At 35.2% G+C, this 20103-nt stretch overlaps 1 protein-coding gene across 1 annotated transcript in view; it reads right to left on the bottom strand.

Annotated features, from left to right (window-relative positions):
- The window catches only part of DMD (dystrophin), a 2044437-nt gene that overhangs the window by 1375506 nt on the left and 648828 nt on the right, over nt 1-20103 (bottom strand). The window contains exon 17 of the mRNA XM_025371836.1: nt 5241-5416. Within this exon, the coding sequence (XP_025227621.1) occupies nt 5241-5416 (176 nt within the window). The remainder of the gene's footprint in view (nt 1-5240; nt 5417-20103) is intronic.

Genomic DNA, 20103 nt, shown 5'->3' on the forward strand with positions numbered 1-20103 from the left:
CTACATTGTCCTTGAGGACAAAGATATTCATTTATGAACACTTTACTTGGGGGAAATTATCTTTATTAAGATGGCATTTACTTAGAAACAATTTGCCATTCGTTTTGCCTGGTTGCTACAAAAGTATAAATTAAAGCTTTTTTGAAAAATCCCTTAAAATAACTGCTACATGATTAGGAACTAATCACCTGGATAAATACCAATTAACTAGATAATAGATCTAGTTTTAACCTAGGCTGAGTTCCACTGATAATTACCTACATGTAAAGTAATAGCACTGAATTGCAGGAATAATCCGCTATTAGAAATAATTGTGTTGTGACCCAAGGTCATCACTTTTGCAAATCTCAGTGTAAAGAGAAAAATGTATGCAATAAATACAACATATGTAGAAACTGTGTAATTATTTAGGAATCAACTAGATGTACCTTAGATTGCTAAGAAACTATGTTGTGGTAGAAAGCTGAATTTTAAATCCCTTAATTGTTTTGAGTAAATAAGGATACCCTAATGGGTAAAATTGGAATTATTAAACATCATTAGAATGGTCACATGTTTATTATCAAGAACAATTCCAGGAACAGCTAGGTAGAATTTTTAAATGATATTGGAATGTCAAAGCTTAGTTACTACAATTATTTGAATTATATACCATTCACTCTCTCAACAAACATTTATTGGTTATTTATCGTATCCACAGTATTTACTACAGTGGAATCTAAGTAAAATATAAAGAAGTGTAATAATAGGCTTTCTTTGTTGTGACTGGCAATGAGAAATTTTATGTGAGTGGCGTGAAGGCATACAACCAAATGAATGTAATTTACCGGCTGAAGTGGAATAATTATTATTGGGAAGGTAGACATAGAATTAGTGGAGAATGAGAATAATGCTTAATGCCATAGGAAGTGCTTGAGTTTTGTTTTGGAGGCATCTCGGGTTATGGAAATTTGCAGGACTTGAGAGACAGCAAAAAGCATCATTTTAGATCTATTCATTTTAGGTCGATCAATTAGAAAGGAGGGCAGTTCTCTCCACAGTGAGGTATATGGCTCAGGTTATGGACTTGGCAATGTGAATGATCATGAAATGACTGAAATGATGGCACTTGCCCTTACAATCTAATTATAATAAATAAGGAGAAGAAAGCATAAGATTCACAGAACTGTAGATGTCAGGTGGTAAATGCTGTTTTGAAGAGGAAAACAGGAAGGTAATTTTATATTTGTTAGGTTTGAGATAATGTTTACTACGGAATTTTTCCCTGTCAATAATATGTGACTACCATCTCCATCACTACCTCCACCACCATCATCACCACCTCGACTATCTTTACCTCTCCCACCATCACTTTTATCCCTCCTACCCATCACAATCTTCCTCCATCTTCATCGTCTCTACGGTCTCCACCACCAAACAAGAATCATAACCATTGCATTTATTGAATGTTTACCACCTTAAAGGCAATGTATTAAATGCTTCTCATTTAATTCTCATGACTCATGACTGGTGTTTTATAAAGTGAGATTACTGGAATCTGAGGCACAGATAACAAGTAATTTGCCTGCGCTCATAAGCTAGTAATTAAAATGGGCAGGTTTCACAAATACCACAGGTTCTCACCTCTAAGTGGGAGCTAAACATTGAGTACACATGGACACAAAGACGGGTACAATAGACACTGGGGTCTAGTTGAGGGTGGAAGGTGGGAGGCGGATAAGAATGGAAAAACTACCTATCAGATATTATGCTGATTACCTGAGAGACAAAATTACCTCTACACCAAACAACCACAACACACAATTTGCCCATGTAACAAACCTGTACATTTACCCCTTGAACTTAAAAGTTGGGGAAAAAACAAAAACAAAAACAAAAACAAAAAAAACAGGCAGCATTCAAACCTGAGTAATTCTGATTCCAAAAGCCATGATTTTTTCAATATTTGATACTCTTCTAGACACACAGGCAATGAATTATAATAACTAAAATATGTGTGCAATGTATAAGTAGATATGGTTAATTGGAAGGAACAAATGTTTCCATTTGATAAAAATGAACATTGAGGCAGTGGCTGGATGCACAAGTGGAAATAGCTTTAGAGATATAAAGCTTTAATTTGAGGGAGAGTGTCACATCTGGAGCTACATGATTTGGGAGTCAGTCACTTACAGCCAGGCTCGAATCAATGAGAGGAGATAATTCAGATAAAGAAGTCAAAAGGCCAGGCACGGTGGCTCATGCTTGTAATCCCAGCACTTTGGGAGGCTGAGGTGGGTGGATCACGAGGTCAGGAGCTCAAGACCAGCCTGGCCACGACGGTGAAACCCTGTCTCTACTAAAAAACACAAAAAAATTAGCAGGGCGTGGTGGCAGGCGCCTGTAATTCCAGCTACTCGGGAGGCTGAGGCAGAGAATTGCTTGAACCCAGGAGGCGGAGGTTGCAGTGAGCTGAGATTGCACCAATGCACTCCAGCCTGGGTGACAGAGCAAGACATTGTCTCAAAAAACAAAACAAAACAAAGCAAAAACAAACAAATGAAAAAAAAGAAGTCAGAAAGGCAAAGAGATGGATTTATGTGATACTCCCATAGGAATTAGGCAGAAGGAATAAAACAAGTCAGGCAAAGAGTCGTGGGTGACAACTGGTAGTGTGTCAAAGAAGCTGGAAGAGGACATGATTTAAATAAAACAATATTCAACAGATGGTCAAGACCTCAATATTCAGTGAAATATTAGTGGGCTTCGCATGATACAAAAACGAGGCACTAGCTAATATAAAGCTTATGGTTATATTTGCATGACGTCTCTTTAATCATTATAATACTTTAACAAGATTCCACCCTGTAGACAATTATCAATTAATGAATTTGTTCCTAAATGTTTGCCTTTCTGCTAACTTCGTTCAGTCTAAATTTATCAATCAAGTGTCTTATATAGAGTGGTCAGATAATTTTGCTGTCCAAATCAGGACATACTTGAGAGTGAAAGTTGATGCTATATATAATTATGCTGGGATGACAGGTGTAATCTAGGATAGCTTCAGGTAAATCAATAGGAATACCTTACTCATATATCCATGAAAAAGACATTTTACTACACAGTCCAGGTTTTGTAGCTATCTCAGTTCAAATCCTGGCTCAGGCACTCTGTAGCTGTGTATAATTTTATAAAGTTGTAATAGCCATACCTATTTTGGGAGGTTATTGGGAAAAATACACACATTCCCAATAAAGCATTGAATCTACTACTGAGCACATAATAAATCCTCAATTAATGTTAGCTTTTATTTGAAGAATCTTTCTTTATGTGCCCAATGGGACTTCTCATTTAGGCACTTACAAAAATTGCTGAAAACTTATGATACAAACAAATGTTGGAGACAAGATATTTCACCACCAGTCAGTCACTCTTTCCTGAAAACAAAAAGAAGTCAGAACAAACTTTTTTTTTTCCAACACAATCTATTCTCCAAACAGAAGCCAATAATAAGCTTCTGAAGACAGAGATTGACATGAATCCGCCTGCTTTGTTAATTTCTGTATTAGGCAAGAAGACATTAAGAGGGTTAGGCAACTAGGTGTCCCTATTACTCTGTTTGGAGAACTGTTGGAGGGTTGTTGGAATGTTGCAAAGTATCCATAAATCTATATGTCCACTAAGCATTGTGCATAACACATGTTTAATGTGACAACAAACAAGTTAACGTACATCTTACTAGGAATAATAAAAAGAAAATTCATCAAAAGCTTCACGGATGTGTGCCATTATACTTTTTTACTCCGTCAATTTTTGTTAGACTTTCTATTACCACCAAGAGTAGAGGGCTTGGAAGTTCCTGATAGTTGTTGCCCCAGAAAGAATACTAAGATTCATAGAGTTTGAGAGCCATTTGACCGGAGCAAAGGTCAACAAACTTTTTCTGTGACAGGATAGATAACAAATATTTTAGGCTTTGTGGACTACACAGTTTTTGTTACAACTATTCACACTCTGCCTTTGTAATGTGAAAGTAATCGTAAATGATAAATCGGTATGACTGTGTTCCACTAAAACATTACTCATAACACCGAAATTTGAATTTTACGTAATTTTGACATGTCATAAAATATTGTTTTTCTTTTATTTTCAACCATTTGAAAATGTAAAAACACGTCTTGACTGATGAGCCATACAAAACTGGCAGCATGCTAGATTTGGTTAGCAGGCCTTAGTTTGCTGACCCCTGGACTAGCAGATTTGCTTAGCCAAGCTGACACAACCAGGGAGAAAAGGCCCAGTGATTTTCTTTGGAATTATCAAAGTAGGTCATAAGTCATTAGTTAATAGAGAAGTACTGAAAGTCCCAAATAATATATTTGAATAACTTTTCTAGATTTTTTTCTTAGAACATCTGACATGGTATTTTTAGATGTGTGTTCTTTTCATACTTCTCTATCCTGGCATACACAAATTCTAATGTCAAGTGTTCCATGAGTTTCTAAACATATGCTGCTTAGAAACATACGGTAGATTTTAATGTTCTTTCGTAATCTTAGAATTACAATAACTGGAATGAAAGGGAAATTGTACCTTTTAAAATAATTTTTATGCCAGCTTTGCACTCATAAAATTTTATTGCCATCATTTTAATAGATCCACTGATTTACATAATACCTAACTTATCTAAAATGCGTAATTTTGAATATTCACAAAAAGATCAGTTAAAAATTCTAACACCTTCAAGATAAGACTTTAAAAATATCAAAGAACAGGAAATCTGTTCTGTAATTACTGCTGATTTAGGATGCGCAGATTGAGACATCATGTTCTCATAAACTAGCAGGGTGGATCTCATCTATTATAGGTGTACTTCTTGATGAAAATGCACTTTCTGTTACTGGAAAAAAAGACATTTAATGCAAAACTAGGGACTCAACAAGCAGGCCCTTTATAAGGGAAAAAAAAAAAAAAAAGAAGAAACTTTTAGGATTAAAATGCTACCACAGTAGTTTATCACCTATAGTTTGTACTTTCACTCCGGAAAACACCATTTCCATTAAGCTTTTAGTTTATATTGCGATAGTGATTTCTTGGGAAAATTTTAAAGAGTACTTCATAATTTTTCTCACTACATTAACTGACATTACAGGTACCTGAGGCGTCTGGAAATATTGCTGAAGTTTAAACACCACCAACAAAACTGCTATAAATGAGTTTTCTCCACTTCATTTGCAGATAAAAGTTTAAGATGCTCTCACCTCTTCCTAATTTCGGAATCCACAGTAATCTGCCTCTTCTTTTGGGGAGGTGGTGGTGGAAGTTCCTCTTGAGCATGCTTTACCAGGATTTGCTCCCTCGTGGTCACCATAGTTACTGTTTCCATTACAGTTGTCTGTGTTAGTGATGGCTGAGTGGTGGTGACAGCCTGTGAAATCTGTGAGAAGTATTGAAACAGAGGTCAGACATTGCTCGAAAGACTTCAGTAAAGACTGCTTGGAGTGGGGAAGGAAAATAATGAGAAACTGTTCTTGCTTGTTGGTAGATTGACCTTCAGATCAAAATAGCACCATATTGAAGCCAAATAAAATTGTTTTATCTGACTTAAGTTAGCTCGACTAAAATAGCAAAGGAAAGTAATCTCAACATCGCAAGTAAATTTAGTGCCCCTTCAATTTATTGGTCAAACTGTAGGAAATAAGGGGTGGGGACAAAGGAGAACAATGTAGTGTGTAATTCATTCTGATAGTTAATTCTACATGCTGCTTTAAATGTTTAATATAAATTTTAGTAACGTACATCAGTGCCAATTCCATTGCCTGGCACATTTTAAATGCTTATTAAGTTTGTAGAATGCATTTTAGGTTATCATATACATTGATTATTTTATGTTATACATTTTTAAATAAAATTATTTCAACTTGGTAATGAGCGACTCTTTAATCAAGTAAGTGAACCGACTTTTAAAATTACAATAAAAGATTAACATAAAGTACTTATTAGTCCATACATATCTTTATGTTGAATGTTATTCAAATGCTAAAAATCACACCACTCTTGTTTGATTTAAATTAGTGATTATGTTCAAATATTTGAGTTCCCAAATTCATCATTGGAGACACTTCTTGGTTTACAATCACAATTACTTCCTGTTCATACTTTTGGTAGCGGGCGGGGGAGTGGGCAACAGTTCATCCATCTTTGGAAAAACACATTTGTGAGCCAAGACATGAGAGGCCATCACCTCAATACATGGGCATTATGAGATAGACAAGTCATATAATGGTGAGACCATTGTTCCTTATCCTCTGTCTCACAGAGCTCCTCTTATGATGATTGTAATGTTACCTCTTGGGATGGTAATCATTACCCTTGTGGTAATCCAACTTACTTACAAGTTCTATTTCCAAGGAAATCACAAGAGGCCTGCATTGAAACTGCCTTTAGTTACAGTCATAGGAGCAGGGATCTGGCTGGGTCAAGATTCATTTTAGCAATTTTCCTGAATTTGCCAAGAGGTAAGGGAAGGGTTTGTAGTAATCTCCCTGCCTCACACATGAGGACTGATTCCTTTCATGTGAGGAAATGGGAAAAGCCTCAGGATCTTCTTATTTCAGCTTCCAAATTGGCAATTAACAGGGAAGGAATAAAATCTTTTCCATGATGTTTTAAGTAAAAATTGCTTTGACATATATAGCTTAAAAAGGCTACCTTTTGTTGAAGACACATCTTTACATGTGTGAGGGCCTGAAGGATTTCCATTTTGGTAGGTTAAAAGGATACTAAGAGTTATAGTTTCTACATTTGCCAAGCACAGGTTTTATCTTCTCTAGGATCTCCATAAATTCACTATTTAGAATCAATCACTGAACCTCAAACAACTTTAATTGTAGTCTATTGACAAGTTATGTCAAGATGAAAGCAGAAAGCAACATAGTTCTAAAAAAAAGGCTTAAAATATAAACTCAAACACGCCACCCAACACAAAATGACCACTACGTTATAAAATTAGATTTCTTGTCAGAAAGAAACTGTAGTTTTTAGCAGGATTCCAAGAGCATTTATTTTCTGAGTATTTTTTAACCATGAGCAAACTTTCTTTGCAAAAAATATATGTTTTTTAGTAGGATCCCTATATAATTTATTTTTTTATTTGAATATTTTTTTAACTATGAGCAAACTTTCTTTGCATACAGTGGTGGCTAGAAGATAATATTTTGCAGATTAAGAAAAGACCTAATTTTAAACATACAGACCAGAATGCAGACATTCTGAAAATACCAAGCTAATTTATGCAGTTATATCTAATGTTATAGAGCACATCTGCTACTAAATATTTGGGTCTTAATTTCTGTAATATTAATATTTTCTTATTGATATGTACTTATAAAATTGGATACATGTACCCATGGAGGGTAAAGGGAAATGACAACATGATATACTGTGAAGCTGCATTTAAAAATATACTAAGCCTGATAAGAAAAAAAATGAATCATTTTTAATAAAAGAGTAAGACATGAGTCTGTAATTGTTCTATATAATAATCACTACTACACTGTAATTGAAAAATACTACTTCATTTCCTTTGGGATGGAGAAATAAGAAAACTGTGCATTCACCCTGTAAATACAAGGTAGAACTCATTACATATAACAAATAAATAATCACTTTCAAAACCTACTTCATATAATCAGAATAAAAAGTCATGTACTAAATTTCCTTATGGCTTTTAGTTATTGACTGTAAACACTTAATTATGTGTTAGAATCATTAGGAAATGTAGACAGGAGAGGGACTATGAAGGCCATTTAACATAACCTCCTGATTATTACAGAACTCACTACTCCCAGAAAAAAAGAACTCCTTTCTTGGCATGGAAGCACTTTCCCCATTGGGAAAGATCTTCTTAACAACCAGAGGAATCCTGCCTCATTAAGACTTCCTCTTGTTAAAACTTGCTTTGAACTCTGAAGGAAAGCAGAGTAAGTTGAGTATCATTTCTACCTGATAGTCTTAAAGATTTGAAATCTAATAATCATGACCCTGATAAATATCATTTTCAAACTCTATAATGCCATTTATTTGCTAGAAGTAGATCTAATTTGATTCGTCATCCAAAACCAATGCTTCTTGGCTTTGGACACCATAGTCAATCAAAGAATTCTAAAACTGTGTAAGTTATTCAGCAGCTGAACCACAAGGTTTCAATAAAATTCTAATGTTTGTTGAATATATAGTCACTATAGGACATTCAGAAATGAGTAAAATAGAAACTCTGTATTTAGGAACCTTATGGTAAAATAAGGAAGATGATAATCACACAAATAATTGTAAAGATGAATGCCATATGAAAAATACTAGTATACAAAATAATTACATACACCAAACATAATCAAGTAATTTTCTCTTTAAATGTTACGAAAACAGATTTCTCTCAGCTAGCATTTTAACATTTAAATTTAATTTGATGCTGAAGGCTACATATAACATTTATCCTTGTTTATAGGGTCTTTATAACAGTCAATTTTGGAAACAACCTAATGTTACAGATGATAGTTTAAGTAAATTATGGTATATGAATGTGGATGGAGTATTATATTTCAAACATTTTAATGTCATTGGAAAATGTTTGCTTTATAGTATTGAATAAACAATGCTAGACATAAACATTGTTTTTTTTGACAAAGTAGAGATAATTTCTGTTGTACAGTGTACATTTCTGTATTCCCTTAGTTCCCAAATTTCTACTATAAGATATTATCCGCAAAATGTTGCTTTTGTAAGCAAAGAAAAATTTTTAAAGTTTTGCCAAACTGTTGTTTTAAATCTATCATTTCTATTTATATGTCAAGATCTATGGAATTATACTCCTGTCACTCAATGCACTAGAAAGAGGAAAACTGCAAGCACGGTAAGAATAATTTAGTGCCTACACTAAATTGTTTAATATGGCAGAGTCAAAACTAGAGTAGACTATATTTTGACCTATATTCAACACTTTTTTTATTTAGCTAACTATACTATCACCCAGTCACCTTTCTCCATTTTGATTATGAGTCTATTTAAGACTCTCAAATGAGATCATGAAAATGAAATATATTTCCTTTTAAAGTACTATTCATTTGATCTGTAAGTTAATTTGCCTAGTAAAAATGGGAAATAGTTTAGAATTACTTGTCTCTACATTTGGGAGCTGATTCCTCTTAGAGTGATTGTAAGTAGAGGCCTTGGAGCCAAGCTCCACAGTTATTCAACACCAGATCCATAGTTTATATACTGTGACATTTGGGGCTGGTTGGTTCTTTTCTCAAATCTGTGCATCATTTTCTTCATATTTAAAGTAGGGATAACACATTTCTTCACAGGTATATTACAAGCAAGGACAGCTTCATGGGCTGGTAATTTATGCAGTTGCCCAGGGCCCCTGCTCAGAAGACTTCCATGCTTGTTTTCAAGCTCTGCTTCCACTGTCTTGAAATTCTTAGGTTTTGAACAGGAAGCCCTTGTTTTCAGTTTGCACTGGGCCCACAAATTATGTAGCCAGTCCTGGTTTCGAGAATTAAATGATGTAATACCTGAGAAAAATAAGTGCTCTATAATGGTAAATATCAGTAGTAACCACTATCTTTTCTAAACTCTCAGGGAAATATGAAGAATTTTTCTATAGTCAACCCTGTCACTCATAAGATTACATATGTTAAAAAAATTTAAACGTTAAAATTTACATTTTCTCATTCTGAGAAAAATCGGAAGAGCATGCGCCAGCCTCCTGATATTATTCCAGGGTGTGTCTCTTCTTGCAGTAAGATTGTGTTATTTTGGTAGGCCTGGAAAAAACAACCTATGCTCAAGCAATGAAATTCTTTCTTTCCATGTTCTCTTCCACTTGTTTAAAAAATGCACATTAAAAAAAAGCAATGTAAGCACAACTAAGCAAATTTAAAGAATATAAAAGGACATACAATGAAATAAAATACTTTTTTTCTACCACTGTCTCCAGTTTGTTAGGAATTACTACAAGTCATGTATAACTTAACGACTGGGACACATTCTGAGAAATTCATCCTTAGACAATTTTGTCCTTGTACAAACACCATGGAGTGTACTTACACAAACCTAGATAGTATAGACTACCATACAGCCAACCTATGTGGTACAGCTTATTACTCCTAGCTACAAACCTATACAGCATGTGACTACACTGAATAGTGTAGGCACAATGGTAAGTATTTGTGTATCCAAACATCTCTAAAGGTACAATAAAAATATGATACACAGAGTTGGACATAAAACAATCTTTAGAAAATTTTTTAAAAACCCACAAAATTATACCAACAACACTCTTGGACCACAGTGCAATAAAAATAGAAATCAATATTAAGAAAATTTCTCAAAACCATACATTAAAATGGAAATCAAATAAACTGCTCCTGAATTACCTCTGGTTAAATAATGAAATTAAGGCAGAAATCAGGATATTATTTGAAACTAATGAAAAATTTAAAAGATGTAACATACCAGAATCTCTGGGACACATCCAAAGCAGTGTTAAGAGGCAAGCTTATGGCACAAAACACCCATATGAAAAAGTTAGAAGGATCTCTAATTACAAAATGAGCATCACAAGGAACTAGAGAAACAAGAGCAAACTAACCCCAAAGCTAGAAGACAGGAAATAACCAAAATTGGAGCTGAACTGAAGGAAAATGAGACGCAAAAAATCATAGAAAAGGTCAATGAATCTAGGAGCTGGTTCTTTGAAAGAATTCATAATAAAGATAGACCACTACCTAGACTAATAAAGAAAAAAGGAGAGAAGACTCAAACACAATAAAAAAATAAGGGGGATGTTACCACTGACCCCAGAGAAATAGAGAAAACCCTCAGAGACTATTCATAATGAACACCTCTATGCACACAAGCTAGAAAACCTGGAAGAAATGGATAAATTGCTAGAAACATACAACCTTCCAAGTCTGAACCAGGAAGAAATTGAATCATTGAACAGACCAATAATGAGTTCTGAAATTAAATTAGGAACAAAAAGCCCACCAACCAGAAAAAGCCCAGGATCAGACAGATTCACACCTGAATACTAACAGATTCAGAAGGAAAAGCTGGTATCATTCCTACTGAAACCATTCCAAAACACTGAGGAGCAGCTCCTTCCTAACTTGTTCTATGAGGCAAGCATCGTCCTGATACCAAAACCTGGCAGACACACAACAAAAAAGGAAAACTTCAGGCCAATGCCCCTAATGAACATAGATGCAAAAATAGTCAACAAAATACTAGCAAACCAAATCCAGCAACACACCAAAAAGCTAATCCACCATGATCAAGGCACTTCTATCCCAGGGTTGCGAGGTTGATTCAACATACACAAGTCAATAAATGTCATTCACCACATAAATAAAAAAACAAAAACTACATGATCATTTCAGCAGATACAGAAAATGCATGCTATAAAATTCAACATCCTTTCACGTTAAAAATCCTCGAAAAACTATGCACTGAAGGAACATATTTCAAAATAATTAGAACCATCTTTAAAAAGTCCACAGCCAACAGTATACTAAATGGGCAAAAGTCAGAAGTATTCTACTTGTAAACCGGCATAAGACAAGCGTGCCCTCTCTTACAAATCTCATTAAACATAGTACTAGAAATCCTAGCCAGAGCAATCAGGCAAGATAAATAAATAAAAGCCATCCAAATAGGAAGATAAGAAGTCAAATTATCCCTGTTTGCAGATGATATGGTTCTATACTTTGGCCATAGTCTCTGCCCAAGAGCTCATTGATCTGATACACAACCTCAGCAAAGTTTCAGGATCCAAAATCAGTGTACAAATATCACTAGTATTCCTACACACCAACAACATTTAAGCTAAGGCCAAATGAAGAACATGGTCCCATTCACAATTGCCAAAAAGAAATAAGATACGTAGGAATACAGCTAACCAAGGAGGTGAAACATTGCTAAAATGAGAATTATAAAGTATTGCTCAAGTAAATCAGAGATAACACACAAAAAATGGAAAAATATTCTATGCTCACGGATAGGAAGAATCTATATTGACAGAATGGCCATAATGCCCAAAGCATTTTTAAATTCAGTGCTATTCCCAACAAACTACCAATAACATTCTTCACTGAATTAGAAAAAGACTATTTAAGAATTCATATGGAGCCACTAAAAGAGCCAGAATAGCCAAGGTAATCCTAAGCAAAAAAAAAAAAAAAAAAAAAAAAAAAGCCAGAACCATCCCACTGCCTGACTTCAAACTATACAAGGATATAGTAACCAAAACAGCATGGTACTGGTACAAAAAACAGACATATAAACCAATGGAAAAGAATAGAGAGACCAGAAATAAGGCTGCACACGTACAACTATCTGTTCTTCAATGAAATCAACAAAAACAAGAAATGGGGAAAGGATTGCCTATTCATTGGACCCCTTCCTCACACCATACACAAAAATTAACCCAAGGTGAATTAAAGACTTAAATCTAAAACCAAAACAATAAAAACCCAGGAAGATAACCTAGGTAATGCCATTCTGGACATGGAAATTGCAAAGATTTCTTAACAAAGACACCAAAAGCAATTGAAACAAAAACAAAACTTGACAAATGGGACCTAATTAAACTAAAGATCTTCTACACAGCAAAAGAAGCTATCAACAGAATAAACAGACAACCTGCAGAATGGGAGAAAAATTTTGCAAACTTTGCATGTGACAAGGGTCTAATATCCGGAATCTACAAGGAACTTAAACAAATTTACAAGCAAAAACCAAACAACACCATTAAAAAGTGGGCAAAGGACATGAACCCTTTTCAGAAAGACATACATGCAGACAACAATCATGTGAAAAAAATGCTGAACTTCACTAGAGAAATGCAGATCAAAACCACAGTAAGATACCATTTGACAGAATGACTACTATTAAAAAGTCAAAAAATAACAGATGCTGGCAAGGTTGTGGAGAAAAGGGAATGTTTATTGCACTGCTGATGTGAATGTAAATTAGTTCAGCCATTGTGGGAAGCAGTTGGATGATTTCTCAAAGAACATAAACCAGAATTACCATTCGACCCAGCAATCACCATTATTGAGTATACCAAAAAGAATATAAATCCCTCAACCCTAAAGACATATGCACATGTATGTCTTATTGCAGCATTATTCACAATAGCAAACACATGGAATCAGCCTAAATGCCCATCAGTGGTAGACTGGATAAGGAAAATATGGTACATATACACTGTGGAATTCTATGCAGCCATAAAAAATGAGATCATGTTCTTTTCAGCAACATGGATGGAGCTGGAGGCCATTACCATAAGCAAACTAACACAATAACAGAAAACCAAATACATTTTCTCACTTTTTTTTTTTTTTTTTTTTTTGAGACGGAGTCTCGCTCTGTCGCCCAGGCTGGAGTGCAGTGGCCAGATCTCAGCTCACTGCAAGCTCCACCTCCCGGGTTTACGCCATTCTCCTGCCTCAGCCTCCTGAGTAGCTGGGACTACAGGCGCTCGCCACCTCGCCCGGCTAGTTTTTTGTATTTTTTAGTAGAGATGGGGTTTCACCGGGTTAGCGAGGATGATCTTGATCTCCTGACCTCGTGATCCGCCCATCTCGGCCTCCCAAAGTGCTGGGATTACAGGCCATTTTCTCACTTCTAAGTGGGAGATAAACATAGAGAACACACGAACTCAAAGGGGACAACAGACACTGTAGTCTACGTGAGGCTGGAAGGTAGGAGGAGGGCGAGGATTAAAAAACTACTTATTGGGTACTATGCTTATTACCTGGGTGACAAAATAATCTGGACACCAAACCCCTGTGACATGCAATTTATCTATATGACAAATTTCCACATGTACCCCTGAAGCAAAAATAAAAGTAAAAAATAATACAGTATTATAATCTTATGGGACCACTGTCATATATGTGGTTCAGTGTTGACTGAAATGTTGTTATGCAGCACATGACTGTAGTTGCAATTACCAACTATTCAGCTATTTTTAAATTTTAAATTTATTTTGTTGATGCTGTTATTTTCTGATACGGTTTGGCTCTCTGTCCCCACCCAAATCTCATGTTGAATTCCACCTTCAGTGTTGGAGGAAGGGCCTAATGGGAGGTGACTGAATCATGGGTGTGGACTTCCCCTTTGCTGTTCTTGTGATAGAGTTCTCATGAGATTTGTTTAAAAGTGAGTGGCACCCTTTGCCAGATCGTGGCCAGTCTGCTTCTTTAAGTGGGAGCCTGATCCATCCTCCTCACTGGGTGGGACCTCCCTGTGGGGGACTTCAGCAATTCCACCTAGGGTTCTATGGATAGAGCTCTGATCTCTCCCTGGGAAAGAACTTCTGGGGGGAAGACCAGCTGCCATCTCTGTGGTTCTTTGAAACTAATGAGAACAAAGAGACAATGTATCAGAATCTCTGGGATGCAGTTAAAACAGTGTTAAGAGGGAAATTTATAGCACTAAATGCTCACATCAAAAAACTACAAAGATATCAAGTGAACAGCCTAACATCTCAACTAAAAGAACTAGAAAACCAAGAGCAAACAAGCAAGAAATAACCAAGATCAGAGCTGAACTGAAGGAGATAAAGACATGAAAAATCCTTCAAAAAAATAAATGAATCCAGGAGCTGATTTTTTGAAAAAAATAAAATAAAAATAAAAAAGATAGACTTCTGGCTAGACTAATGAAGATCAAAAGAGAAGAATCAAATAAACACAATCAAAAATTAGAAGAGGAATATCACCAATGATTCTAGAGAAATACAAAGAACCATCAGGGAATACTATAAACACCTCTATGCACATAAACTAGAAAACCTAGAGGAAATGGATAAATTATTGAACACATATACCCTCCCAAGACTGAATTATAAAGAAACTGAATCACTGAACAGATCAATAATCAGCTCTGAAATTGAGGCAGTAATAAATATCCTACCAACCAAAAAAAGCCCAGGTCCAGAAAGAATCATAGCTGAATTCTACCAGTGGTACAAAGAGCTGGTACCATTTCTACTGAAACTATTCAAAAAATTGAAAAGAAGTGACTTTTCCCTAACTTATATGATGAGGTCAGCATTATCCTGATCCCAAAACCTGGCAGAGATAAAAAAGAAAAGAAAGAAAGAAAAGGAAATTTCGGGCTAGTATCCTTGATGAACACTCATGCAAAAGTTTTCAATACAACACTGGCAAACCGAATCCAGCAGCATATCAAAAAGCTTATCTACCACAATTAAGTTGGTTTCATCCCTAGCATGCAAGGTTCGTTTAACACATGCAAATCAATACATGTGATTCATCACAAACAGAACTAAAGACAAAAACCACATGACTATCTCAATAGGCATGAAAAAGGTATTTAATAAAATTCAATATCCCTTAATGTTAAAAATTCTCAATAAACTAGGTATTGAAGGAACATACCTCAAAACACTAAGAGCCATAAATTATAAACCCACAACCAATATCCTACTGAATGGGCAAAAGCTAGAACCATTCCCCCTGAAAACTAGCACAAGACAAGGATGCCATCTCTCACCATTCTTATTCAACATAGTATTGGAATTTCTGGTCAGGGCAATCAGGGAGGAGAAAGAAAGGGTATTCACATAGGAAGAGAGGAAGTCAAATTATCTTTGTATGCAGATGACATGATTATATATCCAGAAAACCCTATCGTCTCAGCCCAAAAGCTAAGACTTCAAACTTTACTACAAGGCTACAGTAACCAGAAGAGCAGGGTACTGGTACAAGGACAGACATATAGACCAATGGAACAGAATAGAGAACTCAGAAATAACACTACACACCTACAACCATCTGATCTTCGACAAACCTGAGAAAACAAGCAATGGGGAAAGGACTCCCTATTTAATACGTAGTGTTGGGAGAGCTGGATAGCCCTATGCAGAAAACTGAAACTGGACCTCTTCCTTACAACCTATACAAAAATTAACTCAAGATAGATTAAAGACTTAAATGCAAAACCTAAAACAATAAAAACCCTAGAAGAAAACCTAGGCAATAAAATTCAGGACATAGGCATGGGCAAAGATTTCATGAGGAAAATGCCAAAACAACTGCAACAAAAGCAAAAATTGACCAAATGGGATCTAATTAAACTAAATAACTTCTGCACAGCAAAAGAAACTACCATCAGAGTAAACAGACAACCTACAGAATGGGAGAAAATTTCTAACATCTATCCATCTGGCCATGGTCCAGAGTCTACAAGGAACTTAAACAAACTTACAAGAAAAAAACAATCTCATTAAAAAGCAGGCAAAAGACATGAACAAACATTTCTCAAAAGAAGACATACATGTGACCAAAAAAACATATGAAAGAAAACTCAACATCACTGATCATTAGAGAAATGTAAATCAAAACCACAATGAGATACCATCTCACAACAGTCAGAATGGCTATTATTAAGAAGTCAAAAAACAATAGATGCTGGTGAGGTTGTGGAGAAAGGGGAAAGCTTTTACACTGTTGGTGGCAGTGTAAATTAGCTCAACCCTTATGGAAGATAATGCAGAGATTTCTCAAAAACCTAGAGGCAGAAAGACCATTTAACCCAGCAATCCCATTACTGGGTATATACCCAAAGAATATAAATCATTCCATTATAAAGATATATGCATGTGTATGTTCATTGCAACACTATACACAATAGCAAAGACATGGAATCAACCTAAACGCTCATCAATGATAGACTGGATAAAGAAAATGTGGTACGTAGACACCATGAAATACTATACTGCCATAAACAGGAATGACTCAATTAAACCTCTTTTCTTCATAAATTACCCAGTTTCAGGTATGTCTTTATAGCAGTGCAAGAACAGGCTAAAAATTTTCCCTTTTATTTTAGACTGACATTCTTAATTGCAACTTTTAACTTTCCATTTAATTATTTACATATTATTGCCTTTGTAAGTTCTTTGTTATGCTGGGGTAAGAGATTTCAACTTCTTGCCTTTTGAGATATTCTAGTATTTGAATATTTAGATACTTACTAGAAAGATACAAGCTGTAAAGTATTAGTTACCTAATCTAGCATAACATTTTTTTTTTGAAAATACTAATACTTGCAATAACAGGTACCAATTATGAAGCATTTTGCATTATCCAGGCATTACAATAAGTCTTTTGAATTGATTATCTTATTCAAAAGATCTAGAATACTCCCTTGTTATGCTGTAAAGCCTTCATAAACGGTAGCTATTATTACCTCACAATGACCCTAAGAGTAAGTACTAATATTATTCCTATTTTATAGATGAAAGTGACCTTGTTTAGGCAGATAAAATTTTTCAGTAGCAAAGCATAGATATAAATCCAAGTCTGATTGTTCATTCATCCCATTCTTATCAGCTAGGCTCACTTGCTCCTACACTTGTACACTTTTTTAAATGGTGGTTTCCTTTTAAGTGGTGTGTGTTTGTATGCATACACATACATACATAAATTCAGAATATTGAAATTGTAAACAGTGACATGTCATAAGTATTATATAGGAAGAGTTACTGAATGTTAAATATGTTTGGCTCTTGACATGCTATATTGAAATCTGTGCAAAATTAGTCAAATTACACTATACACACACAATCAGGTTGACAATTGTAGATCAAGGTTTTTCATTACGTTGTTTGTACATATATGTAACTCTTTGCAGTGATCAATGAGTTTTAATGGAGATGGAGGAATTGTACTTCTACAGTTTAAAACATACTGCATAATCATAGCAACAGCTTTAGATAATAATTGATAGCCATGCTTAAAAACCAACTCCACAGGCATGGTAGCACAAGGCACAAAAATCTGGTCAAGATTTGCATCTCTAAGAAAAAGAAAATATTTATATGTTGAACTTTGGGAGAATCCTTGGGCAAAAGATCAGGTGGTCACAAAGAAAGCTGAGTTACCAATGACAAGGATGTAAAATGCTTTATCTTATGAAGTATGGAGGACTTCCCATAACTGAATGTAGTATACAATGAGTGCCAAAGTTCATGAGAATAGCCTGGTAATTTTACTATTAATTATTGTCTTGATACTGATAATAAGGGAATAAAATTTCTTGAATAAGTACTGACATTGGAATCATGAGGAAAATTACTGTCAAATACTTAGAAGACATCACAAGTCATTCGTTTATTTGAAATAAATATATGATAATTAAGAAGGTTTATTCTGTAAAATTGTCTGATTTAATGTATTTTGTTCCTCATTTTACATTGTCTTTAGTACAGATTGTATCAGAAGGAAGAGATGTATGTTGTCTTCTGGATACATATTAAATACAGAATTTGAGCAACCGTGTGAATTAATTGCACCTGCAAAAATTCTAAAGCAATGAAATTTCTTTTTTTCTGATCCATCTGGCTTTCCTCTACATACCATATAACACTGAAGTAATGAAACACATTCTATAATTAGGGATGGATATTATCAAGTATAGGTTTGTATTTTTGTGTTATTTCATTTTTTGTCAGGAGATAATAGGTGTGTCATATAGATGTTGAGCATTTTGTCTTTATGGTATTTTAATGACATACTCAATGAATAGAGTATAATAATTGAATAAGTTTCCTTTGAAACGGGGTAGGGTTTTATTATCATTATTTTCTCAGATGGAGTCTCACTCTGTCACCCAGAGTGCACTGCTGGAGTGCAGTGGCACAATCTTGGCTCACTACCTCTGCCTCCCAGGTTCAAGCAATTGTCCTGCCTCAGCCTCCTGAGTAGCTGGGACTACAGGTGCATGCCACTACGCCCAGCTAATTTTTTGGTATTTTTAGCAGAGATGGGGTTTCACTGTGTTAGCCAAGATGGTCTTGATCTCACGACCTCATGATCCATCCACCTCAGCCTCCCAAAGAGCTGGGATTACAGGCTTGAGCCACCACGCCCGGCCATTATCATTATTTTCTAGCTGCCTCTCCACTGGACAAAGTAGGAATCTTCTTCACTAAGTACTCCAGAGTTTTACATAAAAGCAAAGAGAAACATATCGAAGACATTTAGAACTTGATGGCCACTATAGAAATCTGCCTAGGTTACCTTTCTTTTAAATTTATAAATAAAGAATGAGAGATTCCACGAGTTAACTCAGACCCAATGTATTAAATTTTTTAGTGCTTACAACATTTTATATTGTTACAGACAATGCATTTACAAGGTAAAACCTATTGCACTGATGTACAAGGCCCATTCTCACATATCTATTTTAGTTGGAGGTAGCAAAATGATAGTTAATTTCCAAAGTTATTTGAGATGTAACTTCAAATTTTCTTTTTTCTTTTTTTTCCTGAGACGAAGTCTCGCTCTGTCATCCAGGCTGGAGTACAGTGGTATGATCTTGGCTCACTGCAACCTCCGCCTGGGTTCAAGCAATTCTCCTGCCTCAGCCTCCCAAGTAGCTGGGATTACAAGTGCCTGTCACTACGCCTGGCTAATTTTTTTTTTTTTTTTTTTGTATTTTTAGTAGAGAGAGGGTTTCACCACGTTGACCAGGCTGGTTTCAAAATCCTGACCTCAGATGATCTGCCCGCCTCGGCCTCCCAAAGTGCTGGGATTACAAATGTGAGCCACCACCCTCAGCCAACTTCCAACTTTTCTAATAAAACCTTTAACCTGAGAAATTATCCAAAACATCTCCTGAAATTTAAGGAAGTTAATTCTATGAACTTAAATAAGAAGGAAACACAAAATAAGTGAGGTAATTTTAATTCTAGGTTTTAAAAAATCATTTTCTTTCCTTTTTATTGGCATCAGGCTTACTAGTCTTGAAAAGCTTTCAGGAAGCAATGAAAAGGGCTTTTAACTAAAAAGCCTTAGAGTATTTTTAATTAAAATTACTGGACAAAAAAGAAGAGAGGCAAACCATTTGCAACTATATCCCTCTTGTACAAAGAGGTCTACAAAATTATGCTCTGAGAATGGGTACAGCCAGAATGTGAACATAGACTATTTTATGAAGGGCTAAAATACAGGATCTTTAAAGAATGAGAATGAACTCAGAAGAGTATGTAAAGAAATTTTCATCTTGGTATGTTTGCATATTTCT

Source organism: Theropithecus gelada, chromosome X, assembly GCF_003255815.1.
Source record: "Theropithecus gelada isolate Dixy chromosome X, Tgel_1.0, whole genome shotgun sequence".
NCBI lineage: Eukaryota > Metazoa > Chordata > Mammalia > Primates > Cercopithecidae > Theropithecus > Theropithecus gelada.